The sequence below is a fragment of the Leptodactylus fuscus genome, chromosome 5 (genome assembly GCF_031893055.1).
Source record: "Leptodactylus fuscus isolate aLepFus1 chromosome 5, aLepFus1.hap2, whole genome shotgun sequence".
NCBI classification, from domain to species: domain Eukaryota; kingdom Metazoa; phylum Chordata; class Amphibia; order Anura; family Leptodactylidae; genus Leptodactylus; species Leptodactylus fuscus.
The window spans coordinates 49,334,401-49,354,086 of NC_134269.1; the positions used below are offsets into that span (position 1 = coordinate 49,334,401).

A 19,686-nucleotide genomic window follows, 5' to 3' on the forward strand; every position below is an offset into this window, starting at 1 on the left:
GTATCCCTATAATATAAATGTAGCCCAAAGTGCCACAAAAAATGCAAAAATGAATTCCTTGTCCACATACCGACACGTTCCACCTGGGGCTTAAAATGAAATAGGAACGTCTGAGCCTTTAGTGTCTGATAAGTGGTGGTCTGCCCAACTTAGGGACTCTGGCCCACCAGGACTAGATGAGTGTCCAGCATTTAAGTCTATGGCTGTGGTATTACATATTCCAGAAAGGTGAGTTCACATTTGGTATAATCTGCTGCAAAATCCACATCTTACATTCAGATTTGCTGCAAGTCTGCGTCTAAAATTCTGATTACAATCTGTACATTAGGTGCAGGTTTTGTGTTAAAATTTGTGATGTGAAATGCCACTTCTGGGAATCGCCGCTCTTATGGTTGGGGAGTGTGTACATATATCGGGAGAGTAGTTGCCCATAGCAGCCAGTTTCCTATGTTGATGTGCTAAGGCTTCAAAGTAAAACGAGAAGAAATCTGGTTATGGGCAACAGCATTACTTTGTCCTTGAACTAGTGACTGTAGTTACTGCTGGAGTAGCTAAGCTCCGCCCCTGTATTGGAAGAACGAGGCCTGGTCGCTTACTGGCAAAACGTCACTTCCGCTTGACAGCTGATTTGGTACGCAACTACCTGGGCGGGAGATGTCCCATGTGTATATGTGTGTTGTCGGTGATGTAACGTCAGGTGAAGTGTGCCGCTGTTACTGTGGTGAGTGACCAGTCTGTCTGGCAGCCCTTCTTCCTCTATAGCGCTGCGCTGTACGGGCCGTGTATGTGTCTGTACGAGCCGTCCATCCTCTACCTGCTGCTATGGATGTGGATTAGCAGCTGTGCAGCTTCCTCCTTCATGTGCCGGGCTGCTACACTGGCTTGTATAACGACATGCTGCACTCCTCTAATTATGTGCAGACGAGAATTAAAACATTAATAAAAAAAAAAAAAAAGTATATATGTGTATCTGTATATAAACCACTCTATATACTCACCATTTTCTCACAGCAGCAGGTTTGGTCCTCTGTGGTATCTGTGACCAGTCAGGCCCAGTTCACATCTACGTTTAGGAAAACTGGACGCATTAAAAAGCGGTTACCTAAGGAAACCCATAGACCCCATAGACCAGTGATGGCGAACCTATGGTGCGGGTGCCAGAGGTGGCGTTCGGAGCCCTCTGTGTGGGCACCCATCTGTGGCACAGATAGTTTACAGTTTGGGGGGAAGGGGCCGCCAATACAGACCCGGCATTAAAAAAAAATAAAAATGATGTGTTGGCACTTTGCAATAATTTAGTTGGTTTTGGGTTGCAGTTTGGGCACTCGGCCTCTAAAAGGTTTGCCATCACTGCCTATAAGGGTCCATTCACATGGAGGAAAATGGTAAGGAATTTTTTAGAATTTCAGTTCTGAAAATATAAAGCCTCCCATTGACTTCAATGGGTTCTTTTTTTCTGCTAACACACAAAAGAACTCATTGAAGTGAATGGGAGGCTTGTTTTCCATCGCTGAAATTCCACACCAAATTCAGCACCATTTTCCTCCGTGTGAATGGACCCTAATGGGGTCCGTGTGGTTTCCGCACAAAACATACACGTTAAACTTTTCGTGTGATAACCACGCAGACACCATTATAGTCTATGGGGACCACAGGTTTCCCAGTTAACCGCTTTTTAATGCGTATAGGTTTGGGGGGACCCTAAGCAGACTTCCTGAACGCAGATTTGAACTGGGCCTTAATCTCATGTTCCCTAAGGGTTATATATAGATAACCATAGGCAATGACTGGCCACCTGTAATGTGCCTACCCATAGGGCACTTTTTTTTTTTTTTTTGATCTGGGGGAAAAAAAAAAAATCTGCTTCGGGACCTAGGTAATGTATTTATTTATTTTTTTAAATCTCAAGCGGTTTTTGGCACTTTTTTTTTTTCTTAACATGTTTTTTTGTTTCAGTGCGCTGAATGGAACTGGAAACTTCACTTTTAGAGAAGAAGTTTCACATTCTCATTGGTGATGTGTGGTATTCTATACTGTTCTTCGTAGCTCAGCGATGATGCTGAGCTGTAAGGCCCGCCCTCCTGACAGTGAGAAGAGATCAGTGCTGAAATTAATGGCACCAATATCTCGAGCATCAGACCGCACACCAGGAAAGCCAATAGTTTGCTATACCGCACTGATGAAGACATGAAAGCTTCCCTAAATGCCCTGGCCCCCTGTCCACCCTGTCCTGTGGGCACGGCTGTGGGCCGCCGTCCTGGGACTGTGGAGACTGCTGGGGTACTTACCCAGCCGGCGAGTGGTGCTGTCGACCCTGCAGATTTTCGCTGCGTTTCCATGTGGCTGCGTGCGCTGTGCCTAACACTTGCTACCGCTGATGGTGTCGGTGGGTCCCACAGAGCCAGGCGGTTTGGCTGCGGCGCGCCGGTGCAGCGAGCATCCACCATGTTGGCCGGCTTGCAAAACTGACATGGCCCCGCCCTCCGACTGGTGCGGGCTTATTGGAATGTGCCGCGGTTCCACAGGCCCGCCCTCTGCTTTACGCGCACCAATGGGAGCTCCACTGCCAGAGCCAGTATGTCATCTCGGGTCCTGCCGTGGAGCAGGGGCTCTGTTTCGCTGGTCACAGTGGGCTTGTCAGCGGTGTGAGAGGTTAGCAAAGTAGCCTATCTTTCCATCCTGACAATTATGTCGGTGTGTGCAAAATTTGAGTCCAATCCCTTCAGCCGTTTGGCTGTGATAGTGGCACAAACATCCAAACACACAAACTTTCACATTTATAATATTAGTAGGATGTTCTAGAGTTATTTTATGGGGAATACAAGCATTTACTAAATTAGACGTCAGGAGAGTCTTGTTAAAGGGGTTAACTGGGGAGCCAAACCTTCTGGTAATGTATTCACTTCAGTAGAAGGTAAAACTTACAAATATAGATGCCCCTCTATAAATAATTCTGTTTGGGGGCTGGAACGTTTCTAGTTTGGCTCCCCTGATGACACTGACTCTGGGCCATGTGGTTGACCCTACCCTGTTCATCCTTCTCATCCTCAGAATAGATGGGTGTCAGTCACATCACCCAAAGTCAGAGGGGCATCAAGATTGCCAAACTAGACGTTCACCCCCAGGCAATGAGGTTGTTAAATGAGACAAAGAAGTATCTACAAAAACAATGCGAGATATGAAGGGAGCTCTTATACTTCTCCCTTCTGTTAAATCTACTCCTAACTGTAGCTCAAAACATACAAAAAAAAAACCAAGCTGCTTTTCCGCAATGTGGGGCCTCAGCCTTAAGGAGGATTGTGGGTAATTCATCTGGACCTCCATACTGTAGAAGAGATACTTATGTATCATGTGCTGTGCCAATAAATGATCTGTTTTCTGATTTCTCAGGATCTTGTTGCTGCTCACAATTCTTTATTCCTGGTAAGATGTCTCATCAGAAGAAACGACACCTTGAGGAGGATCAAAAGCAGGAAGACTGGGCAGTGAGAAGTAAGCGCACGTCACTAGTGTCAGATTGCCTTAGAAGAGCTCCTATAGTGCAGCTATATGACTTGAAGTTGGAATTTGATCATCAAAACAAGAAACGGAACGTAAAGAAACCTGAATGTGGACAGCGCTCTAACTCCGGCATACAGGTTATGTGACATTGGCTATTCTCTACTGGGCTGTGGAAATGGGTGTCATAGAGGGGCATAAGCTTCTCAGTAAAGCTTTTGTTCTGATGTACTTCCCAACTTCTTATTGAAGGGTGACAGTGGGGCTTCTTGTGCCCAAGGCCTAGATTTTACCTAGTCAGTTTTTTTTTTATCACGCAGCCCTTAGGTTTCCTATGGAGGTCACTATAGGGACTGGAGGGTTGGCTATACACCTTAGATACCTGTTAATCAATACCTTTCTCCTTTGCTCCAATCTAGAAAAAAAAATACCTTTGAACCATTGGCTGTGAGATTGAAAAATTTAGGAACCATCTAAAATTTTAGTCACCAAATTTAAAAAGGGCCGTTCACCACCTCTGCCAAGTGCAGGTCTTTACATCATTTAACAGGGGCTGCTGCACTGATTTCAGCAGAATTTTTTCTAGCCCCCACCATTCCTGAGAAATAAGATTTGGTGTATTATATGCTTTTTACAGACTGGGACCAAAATCTTCAGAAGGTTTGGCAAGGAGAAGCGCTCACCCAATTGGATAACGATATGTTTATTAAGGCACGACGCGTTTCAGGCACTTAGGCCATTTATCAAGTGCAATAAATCACCTTCCCAGAGCAACTGGGAGTCTTAGTGGTTCCGAGTTCAGGCCTGAAGTTCAGTCCCAGTCTGTTGATGCCTCTACGTCCCAGTGACGTTTCTTCCAGCTGCTTCCCTCTCGGTTTCTAACATCTTTTTAAATGTTGGGGTTGTTGTGTCCTACACAACCCCCTAAGGTGAGCGGCTTTCCATTTGCTTACCTTTACTCATACTTGTGCTGAATTTACTACACTAGGGTCGGCTCGGTGCCGTATTTTTCTTTTTCTCTTATATGCTTTTTAGACTCTATACTGGCTGGTGGTGTCAGACAGGGGCAGGTAAAGGGGGCACATCCTAACTTGCATCTGAGAGGTGAAAGGTATCCTGTCAGGTGCTTTTTCTACCTTATACCAACCCCAGCATGTGCAGCATCAAGTATTGACCTCCTATGCTTCTCCTATGCTGTCCATCACTAAGTTTTTTGTGGCTGAAAAGTCAAGTTGTAAGCTTTTAAAACCTTGGACAGGAAGCAGATTCATCTAGTCCTGCAGTTATCACAGCAAATCGGACTCATGTCAGACCTTGTGTGACATGGCAGCCACGCCTCATAGGGTGTGATTGACTGCAATGACTTTCTTTAATGCAAAATCATAAACTCGTTATTAATGTACCGCTTATTCAGATTGACTTTTTTCTCTAAACAGGATCATCCGCCAGATGATAACTCAGCTGATGGCAGAATTTCTCCATCTCCTCTTGTACACAATGAACTTTTAGATTCTGATGTAGATATCAGAAATAACCAAGATGAGCAGCAAAGTACTGCAGAGAGCAGAGTCTGCACATCACCTCCAAAGGAATGTATGAAAGTTCCTGTAGTTCGACTCTTTCGCTTGAAGACGCAGGCTGAAACTCCAGGGAAAGAATCCACAAATGAATCTGACAGAGAGCAACATCATGACCAGGTACAGCCTTTTGTTTGATTATGTGTGATCTATAACATGTTACATAGTAGATGAGGTTGGATGAAGACATCAGTCCATGTTCCTCCATGCCTGTCTGGCCCGCATGTATATATTAAAGGGATTCAATCATTAATATGGAATTTTTTCTCCCTTACACGTAGGAATAACTTTAAGAAAAGCTATTTGTCTCCTACCTTTAGATGTGTTCTCCGCGCCGCCGTTCTGTAGATAGCCAGGTTTTCTTCGGTATGCAAATGAGTTCTCTCGCAGCACTGGGGGCATCCCCAATGCTGCGAGAGAAATCTCCAGCAACGACCTCTCCGCGATGTCTTCTTCTGATGGCTTCTTCTGGCTTTAAATGACATAAATGCACTGGAGACCCGAGCGTACTGTGTAAGTGACCACAAGAAAATGGCTGCAGACATGCGCAGTCAGCTCTGCCTGATGGCAGAGCCGACTGCGCATTCGTGCCATTTAAAGCCAGAAGAAGACGTCACGGAGAAGGCATGACAGATGAAGACAGAGGCTGTCACTGGATAGTTTTCTCACAGCACTGGGACGCCCCCAGTGCTGCTAGAAAACTCATTAGCATACCAAAGAAAACCGGGATATCTACGGAAAGGCGGCGCGGAGAAGAATAGCCTTTCTTAAGGCTATTCCTATGTGTTAGGGAGAGAAGAAATTCCATTTTAATGATTGAATCCCTTTAATGTCAGCCACACTAATACGTTCGCTGCCTATGTTTGTAACCAGGATTGGTCATGTTGGTACTTTTGGTGACTTCTTTTAATGCTTTAAAGAGGACTTGTCACCTGGTTAAGGGTGGACTGCTGTGACCATGATGCAGTGAAATTGGTTAAGCCAGGGTCACACGAGGAAAAGCTGCCATCATATGAACCTTTTAACCTAGACCAGCGGTGCTCAACCTGTGGGTCGCGACCCCGGCGGGGGTCGAACGACCAAAACACAGGGGTCGCCACATACCTCCCAACCGTCCCGGTCGGTGGGAGGTATGTCCCGGTTTCAACTGATCGGCGCCCGGAGGACGCTGATGAGTTGAAAACACAGACGATTAAAGCAGGAGCTGACATAGCCAGCTCCTGTTTTAACGCTGTGCTGCGGCTTCTGTATGTGTAGCCGCGATGTGATGACGTCACATCGTGGCTACAACTATATGAGTGAGCGAGACCGAGCGGGTGGCGCGGAAGCATTGGAAGGTGAGTGTAAGTGTTTTTTTTTTTTTTTGTTGTTTTAAACATTAAGGTGGAACATAATGAAGGGGCAGATGAAGGGGGACGGCATGACACTGGGGGCTCAGCTGAACTGTACTGATATGCCAGAATTCAGTTTGGACCAGTAAATAGGGCCACTCTGCGGATATTTTTTTTTCCCGGTGTGAATATGGCCATCTGTTAAAGCATTTAGAGAGTGTGCTTGCACTGGTGAGAAATACTATAAAATGCAGAGTATACATTTTTCTTGTAGAACTTTTCTAAAATGATTTCTTATGACAAAGGAACTCCAGACGAGAGACCCACAGGAAGGCCCACGTGTGCACAAGTCATACACATCACTGGAAGCAATGTGTAGAAGGAAGCAGCCGGTGGTTAGACTGTCTCGCTTAGAAATGCAACATGAAGAACAACAACTGAGCATCTTGCACAGTGAGCAATGTTCAGATCAGGTATGGTTTCTGAGGCCTGCGTCAGCTTTTTCTTTGCTAATAGTTATGCTCGAGATTGTGAGTTAAAATGATGCTACAGTAAGATACATTAAATAGGTTTAACTATTTTGCTCATAATAGCTTCCTATTTTGTTTGTTTTTATATAAAAAAAAATTGCTAAATGCCCTTACAGCCAGTTAGTTGCTGGCCTGGCTTCAGTTGTAGTCCTAGGGACAGTCTCTGTGCACATACATTACTGTAATTAGATGTGGTCTTAAATCCAGTGTGATATATAGCCAGTATAGCTTAGGCCTGGTTCATATCTGTGTTCGGTATTCCATTCAGGGAGTTTTCTCTCCACATGTATCATGCGTACACTGGAAACCATACAGACCCCATTATAATCTATGCGGTCTGTGTGGTTTCTTAGCTAACTGCTTTTTAATGGGTATAGGTTCCGTTTGGGGGGTCCCTAAGTGGACTCCCCGAACGGAATACAGAGTCTAGATGTGAACCAGGCCTTAGCCACTGATCCAATATAAATCAATAGCACAGGATCAATTAATATATAAAACTTAACATTTAATAGTATTCCTTAAGATGGTTACAATGTATAAACACAAAAATAGTAAGTGCACTCGTACTCAAATATAAAAAGAACCGTCCTACCAGGGTGGGACAAAACGGAGCTGGGAACTAATTCATCATCACAGACATCTCAGGTTCAAGAGATAAGGGATACATCCCTATTAACCTCTGTCATTCAGTACATAGCTCCTGTCCTGACAAGGACAGTCCAAATCTGACCCTGCGACTGTCCCTGGTAAGGTATATCTATTCAGAGATCCCAACCACGTTTCTTACTAACCCATTAATATACAGTATTCATCAGGGGACTAGTTAAAGAGGGCCTTTCATCACTTTGGGCACATGCGGTTTTATATACTGCTGGAAAGTCGACAGTGCGCTGAATTCAGTGCATTGTCGGCTTTCACTATCTGTGCCCCAGGTGAAGAGCTATCGGTGCCGATACCATAGCTCTTCACCGCCCGAAGGGTGTTCCTGACAGTCAGTCAGGATTGCCCTTCCTCACAGCAACACCTATAGCACTGTACTGTGAGAGAGGGGAGGAACACCCCCTCCCCTCATGATAGTAGTCGTCCATAGACAAGTACTGAATTCAGCGCACTGTCGGCTTTCCAGCGGTATATAAAACCGCATGTGCCCCAACTGGTGAAAGGTCCTATTTAATGCCTCATTGAAGGATTCTTACAAGAAAGGGGGACACACTCACAATCGAGCCTTAGGTTGTCACTCAGAAAGATATCTCTACCCCTTGTGCAGAGGAGCTTCTGCACACAGCAATGTCAGGAGCAATTAGATGTGGCATGTAAAGGTGCGGCTTTGCTAGGCATAACTTAAATGCTCCAAAAGTTTTACATTTTGGCCCGAAGTAAACTGACTAATGGACTAGAAAATCTATAGTATTATCGCAGTGACTGACACATTTTTAGACTTCCAGATTTATACTGTCTGTTAGTAATTGTGTGCCAGTGTATATGAGTCTAACATTTGTTGTATGCTATGTCAAACATGTTCATAGGGCTTCATTTACCAAACAGAGGCCAAACTACTGTGCAGGATATCATTAATATTGTTAATATCAGTGGTGGATAGAGCACCATGGGTCAGCAGGTCATTCTTTTACTGTCTCCAATTGCTACTCTTACTGTGACTCCCACCCCATTCCTCCAGGGTCTTATCCTTTTTGCGGGAGGCTGTCCCCCCCAATAAATTCAATGGGAAAGGGATTTTTACAGTAATTACAAAAATGCAATTTCTAATTATACCAGGATCCTGTGGGTGATGCATGCCATGTTATTTTATATATTTAACAATATACATTGGGAACATTTTCAGCTTTAGATCCTGTCTCAAACAATTTGTACTGCCAGTATACTTCTCCAAGACATAAAAGTTTTGACTTAACCCCAATAGGAATTGCTGTTCAGAGGAGAATGCAACTAGATGTTCCAGTAGCCAGACATATCCCGTAGAGTTCTATAGACAGCTTTAACATCATGACCTATCAGTGAACAAAGAAAATGGTGGAATATTTCTATTCACTGATATTTGTTATTTTGTTCCCTGTGTATTTTCTTCTATAACAGGTACTTTCATCAAGTAACAGCGAGACTCATGATGGAACTGATCCACCTCTTGTTGCACAAAGTGCAGTCATCCATTCTGACAAAGATTTTACAAGGGAGCACGATCAGCAAGATGACCCAGAGACAGTCTGTCGTAAGCAACCTGTAGTTCGTCTTAATCGCTTGAACATTGAACCCAAACATCATCTTGAAAGGGAGGTGTCTGAAGATGACAGTGAGCAGCACTTTGACCACGTACAGTCTCATGATAGCTCTCCTCCAAGTGAGCAATCTGAAGATGAGGAAGAGCACTCCATGGACGAGTCTGATGGCATCCAGTTGGATGAGGAGGTACATATTCTTACTTTACATTATTTCTATGCTCAGGATATTACTCTTCAAACTTGGACTCTTTAGAACGCTATTAGACTATATTTGACAGTCTTTTAGAGTATGAGTAAGGCATATGCATGTATGTTCACTGCTTTGTGTAAACTGGGTGGAAACGAGACCCCTACCTCTTTGATCAATAGGGGTACCAGTAGACAGACACGTAAGCTTTGATTATGATAAAAACCTCTGCTGCCTACTACACTGTTTAGTTCATTGCCTGATCCATCTTTACTGAAGATAGGCTTCAGTCTATAGAAGAGTATGGAGGAAAAGGAGAGAGTGAGAAGCAGGAAGACACAGATGACATTGATAACTATCCCATCAGAGCATTATTCACCTCTATACTGCTTGGTACTGCTAAAACTTACTGAAAACTTCTAGAAATCATCTATACACTAACTGCACCTTCGTATGACTGTTACTCGGTCTATGGATTGCTCCCCCCGCCCATCTTTAGTGAAGACTGATCTGGGCTGTGTAGCTCAGGCAGGAGAAGAGCTGATAACAGGAGATGGAAGGATTCTCCTCTGATAACATATATTACAAAGTTCCCTATAGTCTCCTAACTATTCATTCAAGGTGAAAAGTACAGATAAAAATTGGGCAAACTCTTAAAACGTCTTGACCACATTATTGTCTTTTTCAGGATCTTCAAATGTTTTCTGAATATGAGCTTGAAAGGCTGAAAAATATAAAACAGAATGCAAAATTTCTGAAGTCTCTGAATTTGATGGAGGTAAGTTGTATTTTCTTAGTACCGTTATAGTGTTTGGTTCCAAAATAGTGGAGACTTTACGTAGAGATGTACCAGACATTGCTGTAATTGAATAGCTTTGTAGATACTACTTTCCCATTTAGATTTCGGTTCTAACTTATTTAAGATCATTGAATTCGGCATTGGAATGGAAGCATGTTCTTCATTTTCTGACCTTTTATATAGCCTAAATGGTATAAACTACAATTAAACAGCATAGCAGGACCTTCTGTCATCGGAGAAAGTGAATAGTAACAAAATAATCTCAACTTATCTATGCACAGAATGGGTGACTGCAGGGGGCTCCGACTGATGACAAGAATGGGGATCATCGTCTCTCTGCTCGAATAGAGCGATGGTTGAGCGCTGTCTCTCTAATCATAGTCTATAAGACTGCCAAAGATGGCCAAGTATAACTTTCTGCTATAAATGGAGTTCAGCCATCGCTCCAAAAATGGGGGCTGAAGAACAACACAGGATCTGTGGTCTTGTGATTTGTGAGGGTCCTAACAGTTTGACTTCCACTGTCAGACAGTTGTCCTCTTTCATGTGGTTAGGTGATACATTTTGCCTGTGGGAATTACCCTTTACATGTCAATATGTCACACCTCTGCAGTGGGAACAACATTCCTCTGCCTGTATATTGCACAAGAAAGAGGGGGTCCTAATGGACATTAGTGCCACTGAAGCTTTAAGAAGTTGTCACTGTAACAGGTACATAATATAAGACCCCCATTGAGCACTGGAACAATGGCACAAGCATTTTACTGAAGGCTGTGCTTCTTTACAGCCTAGGGTAAGTTTTAGAGGCATATCTAAGGGTTCAACACATGGGGGGCAAATACATCCAAGTGGGCACCCCAACTCAGGTATACTTGATACCGTATAGTGTTATATATCAGTTCTGCAGACAATTTAGGTGAAGACGGCACAGGAAAATTTTCATGACTTCAGAGGTGACATCTCTGACTGTAATTATTCATATTCTGTCTTTGTCTGGCTTGGATCACCATGACCACATCTTCCAGCTGTGACTTGTCTCTTTAAAGACACCTGGGACCCCTGCTGATCAGCTGTTTGAAGGGGACCAAAGCATTTCTCTGTTTACATTATATCGTTTGTTTCAAATAATTTAGTGTGAACATACACTTAATGGAGAGAACTGCAGACAAGTCAGTCAGATCAGACTGTTGTCTATCTTGCACATCCACTTCTCTGCCTGCTTCATAAAAAAAACTGTCTGGTAAATGGTTAGTATGTGATTTTATAATGGGTTTATGATATACTATTTTACAGGTTGCATCAACTCTTTGTCAACAGCAAAAAAGTAAACCACGTGTCAAAAGGTAAAACATACGATGAATATGTCTGATGTGTTGGGATCTTGGAGTTGTACAAATGGGGAGGCGGGCTATCTGTGCTAAAAGCTGGAAGGGTTTTTGCTTGTATTCTTTATATTTTACATTTAGAGATGTTACACTGGAGTTCTGTAATCTGAGGAATACTGGGTAATAGCTCATTGGTAGGCCAAATGACCAACTTCTTGTCTCAGCTTGTACCAGCTTCTTGTCTCTCAAATGACTGGTTCTCCTATTCGGCATCGATATATGGCCAAATGGGAGGAGGCATTGGGTATCCCTATTTCTCCCTATTTCTTGATGCACTGGTACCATACCCCAACTCTTCTTCATGCTTTGAACCCTACACTTCCATTGAGGTGCTGGCGTTGCAACGCTATGGTGGGTACATTATTTCATATTTTTTGGTCTTGTCCTGGGTTTCTGGGGGGAGGTGAAACCCACCCTCTTCGTGCAGGGGGTCCCCTTAGATCCCCTCCTGTATTTATTGAACCTCCCTCCCAGGCACCTAGGTAGCAAGACTTCCAGACTCTTCCTATACCTCTGTACGGCTGCAAAAACCCTCATTGCCAAGCATTGGAGGAGCGGGAACCCCCCTCAGGCATTGAACTCCTGGCACGTATCAAGGATGTGAGGAGTCTGGAGTTCCTAACCGCTAGCCTTAATAACACCCTGGACAATTTCCAATCTTTTTGGTCTCCCTGGGATGCTCACTGTGCGTTACTTGGCCTTTGATCTTGGACCTTCCTCCCCTATTCCCCTCCCCCCTCATGTTTCTGTCTGTCTGTTGTCCTCCCCCTTCTATTATTTTGATGCTGAGCTGTATGCCATTTTTGGTTTTACTCTCCTTGGGGTCTGGCAGTTCAACCTTTCCCTCCTGTTCTTGGCTTTTATTTGCCTTCATCTTTGTTTGTATTGTTATACATGTTTAAAAACTTAATAAAAATTACAGTTGAACACCCCCCCCCCCAAAAAAAAAAAAACAACTATATGCTCATCTTGGTGTAATAATCTGGTGCTGAGTGGGAAGATGTTATATAGCACCTTTCATGTCTTCATAGATGTGTGCTATTGTACACCACTAGAACGCCAACAGCACACTGAATTTAGTGCACTGTCCACTTTACCAGAAAGCTCCCCAGTTCCAGAGATATTGTTCTGTTAATTTCGGTGTCGATATCTCCCTAGTGTCAGACGGGCGGGCCTTACAGCTTAGCCTCATCACTGGGCTGTGAGGAACTCCTACCCTGACAGTTCAAGACTATAGAAATGTATGGTCGGGGGGGTGGCGTCACTCGCAGCTCAGCAATGACGCTAGGCTGTAAGGCCCACCCTTCTAATAGTGAGAAGATATCCGCCTCAAAACTAACGGTACTGATTAGTGATGAGCAAGTAGTATTCGATCGAATACCTCGCCGGCATAGGAATGCGTTTAAGCGACCGAACACCAAGGGGTTAAACGCTTTGAATATTCGATGCGTTTAACCCCTTGGTGTTCGGTCGCTTACACGCATTCCTATGCCGGCGAGGTATTCGATCGAATACTACTTGCTCATCACTAGTACTGATATCTCAAGCTTCGGGACACATTCCAGAAAAGTCGACCGTGCGCAGATTTCTATTGTTATATAATACCGCACATCTATGAGGACGCGAAAGGTCCTCTTTAAGTATCCACATTGTGATGATCTTCCTTTGATAGGTCTCTTTCACACATGTCGAATGCCGCTATGTTTTTGCCACGTGACAAAGCCACCTGTGCTTTTTCTACAAATGTCCTCAGTTTTAAAACTAAAACTTGTTGCCCAGATTTCGTTTTACCTGTAAAAGCCCCTCGGCCAAAAACTGGCTTACAAAAGCACAGTAAAATCCTTTATGGTTTTTTGCCTTGTGGAAAAAATCCAGTGCCATTCAGTATGTGTGAATAGCATTAGACATCAATTAAGTGGGCCTTCAATAGTGACCTGGTGGATTGTGACTTATTCCGCCGTAGGATGGGATCCTTCTCGGTTATCTGGTAAGTGTTGCGTCTCTCTCTGCTGATTTTTTTTTTTTAAAGAGAGAAGCCACAAAGTGATGCGGGTACGCGCCAATCCATGAGGCTGCAGGGTATAACACCTTTAGTAAAACTTCTAGAAGAAAAAAAGCAATTTAGAAAGCCGGTAAGTAAAGGATTGTCATGGTGCTGGTGTATATTACAGATGTGGTATTACTGGAAGTACAGGCACTGCAATAGTTATTTACATAAGCATATTAGCGATATTAAAGGTCATTTCCAGGCTAAAAATATTGATCATCTATCCTAATGACAGGCTATCGATAGCAGATTATTGGGTTTCTAACACCCATTTACCCCCATCAATCCACTGTTCTCAGTAGTTTATACACAGAGAATGGGGCAGGAAGCAGACAGCTCTGTTCTCTGTGTAGTGGCCAAATGGAGTCACTACAGCTTAGCTCCCACTTAAGTGTATAGTAGCTGATGTGTGGTGTTTGGCTATTTCACAGAGAACATTGCCATCCATTTTCTTCTCCATTTTCTATATATTAACTGCTGAGAACAGGTGATCGATGGGGGTTATATTTCTGGCTTATTTCATTGGGCGACACAGCACCATAAGTATAGACCTAGCCACTAGGAGGCTGAAACTAGGAGTATCAAAAGATGTTGACTCTGTCACCAGGCTATACCCCCTTCACAGACTCTGTGCTAGTCAGTTTTAGCCTAGTGTCTGTAGGAGGCTTACATCATTCTTACATCATTTTGAAGGCCCAAGCCTCTATTTTAGCGAATAAGCCTTCTTTTTTCTTGATGGCACTTCTGCCTTATTTTTCCTTGGGGGTGCCTTCTCTACAGGGTTTTCTGGTTTTGTCGTTTAGGGCCCATATTCAGACTCCCTGGCTGCTTCTTTCGGCCCCCGACAATCTTTCCAGTGCCTCCAGTTGTTATTCACACCAAGGGTGTTTCGCCATGGCGCTTACTTGAGTCACCATCTTCTCTAGGGAATAGGCCTCAGCTAGATCCAACCCTCTGCTGGGCTTCCCGGGCTACTCGCCAACTCTCAGCCCCTCTGATAGGCATATGGGAGGCCCCTTCTTCCCTGTCCTATCCTGTGGACACAGGAAAAGATTTCTTCCTACGGTCAATATCCTCCCCCCTACCCCTTCGTTTGGGCACTCCCCGGATAGGGCCACAGCTCACGTTCCACCCCGAACCTGGCATCCCCCTGCATGGTCTGTTTCAACTGGGAATGCCTCTGACTTCAACCTGGAGTACCAGCTAGGCTCATCTAAATCTGCTGCTACGCAGGAACTCTTTTGTGTGGACACAAATACTCTGCAAATCTAATAGGACCCAGATCCTTCTTCTCAAGAGCACATATCCTTCTGCCACAGCTGCCCTCCCTCTTCTAGTCTCCCCCAACCTTGGGGCGTTTGACCATATCTTGAGGGATTAGTGGTTTCACCCGGACCATTCCCTGCCTTTCTCTGAAAGTCTGATGTCCTTTTCCAGGCCAGTATGTTTTCAAGTGGTCAGACCCTCCTGCAGCAGCCCCTGCCCCCACAGACTCCGTCTCCCTCAGCAATCCCTTGAACTGAGGGTGGACTCTGGATTTATTCCTACCTGTTCATTGTTCTCAAGAAAGGACATCTATCTGTAGGTTTTGCATGCAGGTCCTGTGCTTGGTAGTGGTATCTCTTAGACCAGTGACTTCAATGATGCTTACCTCTCTGAGTTTTTCTCAGGTGATGATATGTCTCCTGGCCGTCCTCCTTTCCAGAGGAGTTGCCGTGGTTCCTTACTTGGACTACCTCCTGATGTAAGCTCTCTCCAAGATGGGCTTTCTGACCAGTTTGAGGATCACCTTGGACCTCCTTTGCTAATTTGCAATGGAATTCCTGGGCATGTTCCTCCTCCTGGATTCCAAGATCCTGGCCCTCCAAACCTATGTGTCTTGCCTTTAAGAGATAAGATAAGATATTCCTTTAATAGTCCCACAATGGGGAAATTTCAGTGATACAGTTTCATAGATGGTACAGTAGTATATAACAAGAGACAAACACATACAAGCTCATGGCAGATAGAGAAATCCTTGGAATCATAGCAACTAAAAAAGAAAGAAACACAGACACACTGCAGGATCATTTAGTTCTCTGTGCGGATTGATGTTAATAATAATAATAATACAGCCGGCTGTGGTTGTAGGACACGAGGAGGGGTCACAGCATGTGGATATAACAAGCAGAAATTTTGCAGAGGTGGGGGACATAGTCAGCTATCATGATAACATGTGGTAGTTCTTGGTAGGTAGTGAGATCTCCTGCTCACAGCTGATAGTTCGGTATCTTGTATCAGCGCTATTGTCCTTTTAACCACAAAAAATTCCCCAAATGTCCTTCATCACAAGCCCTCCTCCTCCTTCCTTCTTACCACTGTATTCTACTGCCCCAAAGAAGTCAGAAACCATCCAGGTATACATGGTGCTGCTTTCTTGCCAAGCTTCCATAACTCCTGGGGTAGGTGGTTGTTGGTAGGTTCCCAGGCTGTAACAGAGTCCCACGTGTCCACAGTAATAGAAAGAGATACCAGCCAGCTGTAGCATCTTCACACATCAGCAATAGACGTCAAAAATCATCTCCTTGAAGAAGAAGTCCACACTTCCATGTAGGTTTTCCTCCATGCCGCATTGTGTCCATGGGGGGATGGTAGCAGGCACATGTGTGCACACAGGAAACCAGCTGAACCAGGTCTTGAGTCCATGCTTTACAATAGAAACAAAAGGAACAAAATACTCCACAGGGTCTTCCATTCGATTTATAGTTGCTAATTCATAGTGCTAGTTTTCTTGGTTACAGGATTCTTGAAGATACAGAGAAAAAGAGTGAAAAAGGAAAGATAAAAAATTTGCTCCCAGCTTGGAGCTCTGTATCAGGCAGCCAGCCACTCAGGGGGCGGCGCCAGAAAAAAAAAAAAAAAAAGGAACCCTCTGTGCTCTTTTCGATTCTACAAGCGGGTTCCAGGCACGATGGTCTTGATCTTTTGAGGCTGTCCCTTGTGCTCAGTTCCACTTCTGCAATGCTAATTCTGGTCCGCTCAGACAATCTCTATCCTACCTCGACTGGCTGTTTCTCCTGCCTCCCCGGGTTTGACAAGAGTATGTTTGATGGTTCTCCCAAGGTATTTCACAGAGTAATTCCACTGACGTCAGTCTTCCAGCTGGGTAACGTCCTTTCGTGCCTTTGATATCTCAGGGCCTTCCCTCCAAATAAACCTACTGAAATTGAGGGACATCTTCTTGGCCTGGTCTCATTGGACTATTCTTCTCCAGGGCGTCCGGTCAGAATCCAGACCATGAACTCCACCGCAGTCGCCTGCTTGATCCAATAGCGGTGCAACAGGAGCCGTGCGGCCTTACTAGGAGCCTCCCTCTCTCTTCTTTATGCAGAGCGTCTTGTTCCAGCTCTGTTAGTGGTACTTATTCCATGGTGCGTGGTCGCTTCTCCAGAAGATCTTTATCCAGATGTGCTCCTGATCAGGCAGTCCTGACATAAACCTCTTGGCTTCTTGCCTGATCAACAAGCTCTCCCACTACATGGCCAGCTCCCAGGACTCTTGGGACATAGCTGCCGTCGTCCTCATGATTCCCTGGTCAGACTTCCGCCTTTTGTACCTGTTCTCTCCTTTTCTTCTTCTCCCTCAGGTTCAAGAAACTCAAGACCAGGGAAATTCCAGTCATCTTGATAACCCCAGATTGGCCCTGCTTGGCTTGGTATCTGGATCTCATGCTCCTACTGGTGATTACTCCTTGTCCTGTTCCTCTGCTAGTCACCCTTCTGTCTCGAAGACCGCTTTTCCACCTTACCTAAGCTGTTTTGGAGCCTGTTGTCCAGACCATGCTCTATGCCCGAAAACCTCAATGTACGCAGATCTTTCATCACTTGTGGAAGGTCTACGCACGGTGGTATAATGACTTCCATCCGCTCTCCTTCCTTCCTCCCTCCCTGGATCCTGGCTTTTCTCCAGTCTCTTAAGGGACAGTTTTTCTGCTTTTCCAATCTTTTTTTTACTTTTTTTTTAAGCTTCTGGCTTCAGGGGGAAGACTTTCCTGCAGGGAGCAGCACACTGTGTTCCTCCCTTTCCGTCCTCCCCTGAGACAGTGAAATCTTAAAGGGGCTCTATCATTGGGAAAAATCATTTTTAACTAAGCACATCCTTGCATAGCTTTTAGAAAGGCTATTCCACACCTACCTTTTGCATGTAAATCGTCTCAGTAGTTTTTGAATGAGTTTTTTTTTTTTATTCATATGCTAATTAACCAGCAGCGGAAGTCTCAGTAACACTCTGCTGTGTGTATACAGCACAGGCTGCTCCTGCTGACTCATCTCCCTGCTCTCTCACACATAGCAGAGTGTGCTCACTGAGACTTCCGGGTGCTCGCTGGAAGCTAATTAGCATATGAATAAATACGGGCTCATTCAGAAACTACTGAGGAGAATAACATACAAAAGGTAGGTGTGGAATAGCTTTTCTAAAGGCTATGCAAGGATGAATAAAAACTAAGTTTTAAGGAGTTTTGAGGCGGTGCCAGATTTTCCTTGTTGCATTCTTCAGACGTATCCCAAGCCGATGGGAATACTATCCGGGCATCCGCTATCCTAACAATTGTGACATACACATTCGTATAGATTACAAGCAGTGAAGGTCACGTAAGTGGGCTGCGATCCCCTCCCCAGTATCTCCTGTTGAAAGTTTTGTATATTCAAGGATGTGCTTATTTAGAAATCACTTTTCCCAATGATAGAGCCCCTTTAATTTTGTCCTTGACGTGCTTCAGGCTTTCCCTTTTGAGTCTTTGGTGAGATCTTTCTTCCCTTTCTGTGCTAAACAGCTTCCTTCCTGGTGACACTGCCTCCCATCTGCAGGGTCTCTGGTCTGGCTTCCCTCTTCCAGAAGCCTCTCGTTCTGGTCTTGCATAAGACAAAGTTGTCCTTCGTCTGCCACCTTCTTCTTTTCTCCTCGGGTGGTTTGTTCCTTCCATATCATCAAACATACTGTTTTTCTGCCAGATCCCAAGCTCCCACGTGAGCGATGTCTTCCTTGCCCAGATCGGGATATTCAGGTCAATTTGTCTCTCTCTGAGCCTTTTTGTTGTTCAGACACCTTGTCATTCTCCCTGAGGGCCCTCACTAGGGCTTGGCTGTTTCCCAGGTTTCCATCTCCTGATGTATTTTGGTCTATTATCAGGGAGGCCTATCTGCTGAAGGATTGTTTGCCCCCTCTCCGTATGATGGTTTTTCCTCGAGAGCTGTAGGCATCTCCTGGGGTATTTGGCCCAGGCTTCCATTGCCCAGGTCTGCAAGGCTGCCACTTGAACCTCTGCACACAACTTCTCCAGGTTCTTACTGATCCATTCTATGGTCTCTGCTGAAGCCAACTTGAGTTTAAGGTTTTGCAAGTTGCTCTGCACTAGGATGCTCACACGGATATGTGATTCCGACCTTCGGGGACTGCTTTGTGTCCCCCAGTAAAGTAAGCTAGAAAATTGGATTTTTGTACTCTCCAGAAAAAAATCCTTTTCTTGTTGTATTCATTGGGGGACACAGATCCCACCCTTGTTTTCTCATTGTACCTGCCCCAAGCTCTTTTGGTTCGTTTTGGGAATCAGGACTTGTGGGTGGTTGTTGGTTCCGTGCTCTCTTTTTTCGGTTATGTGTGTCTCTCTCCTACTGCTATGGGGCAATTGGCATGAGCCTCATGGGGTTTTTTGCCTTCTCCTGGATCAACACTGTAGGGATTGTAGGGTTATAGGTTGGACTTGATGGACTGATGCCGTCATCCAACCTCATCTACTATGTAACTATGTATATGTGTGTAACTGCTGCAGTACAAACTGATAAGAACAGTATCTATGAAGGGGGCATCGGCCTCCTAGTGGCCAGGCCTATAACCATGATGCATACACATATATTATACAAATATGCTCATGTAAAACTAGCCTTGGGCCGCTTTCACAGAGTTAGTATTTTGCATTGTGTTTTCTTGTAAGGCAGGGCTTTTCCTAGGTTGTTTTTAATCCCTTATCTATAGGATAGTTGCTAAATATGTCAGTGCGAACAAGCATGCGCCCAGCAGCTGCATACAAAATCTGTAGGGCTGCGGTAGTATGGCAC

General features: G+C 44.6%; 1 protein-coding gene across 1 annotated transcript in view; it reads left to right on the top strand.

Annotated features, from left to right (window-relative positions):
- The first annotated feature begins 642 nt into the window (after positions 1–642).
- The window catches only part of WDR76 (WD repeat domain 76), a 30,533-nt gene continuing 11,489 nt past the window's right edge, over positions 643–19,686 (top strand). Inside the window, exons 1-8 of the mRNA XM_075273149.1 lie at positions 643–721; positions 3,391–3,638; positions 4,935–5,195; positions 6,712–6,879; positions 9,031–9,360; positions 10,049–10,138; positions 11,453–11,502; positions 13,574–13,676. Coding sequence (XP_075129250.1) covers positions 655–721; positions 3,391–3,638; positions 4,935–5,195; positions 6,712–6,879; positions 9,031–9,360; positions 10,049–10,138; positions 11,453–11,502; positions 13,574–13,676 — 1,317 coding nt within the window. The 5' untranslated portion in view covers positions 643–654. The remainder of the gene's footprint in view (positions 722–3,390; positions 3,639–4,934; positions 5,196–6,711; positions 6,880–9,030; positions 9,361–10,048; positions 10,139–11,452; positions 11,503–13,573; positions 13,677–19,686) is intronic.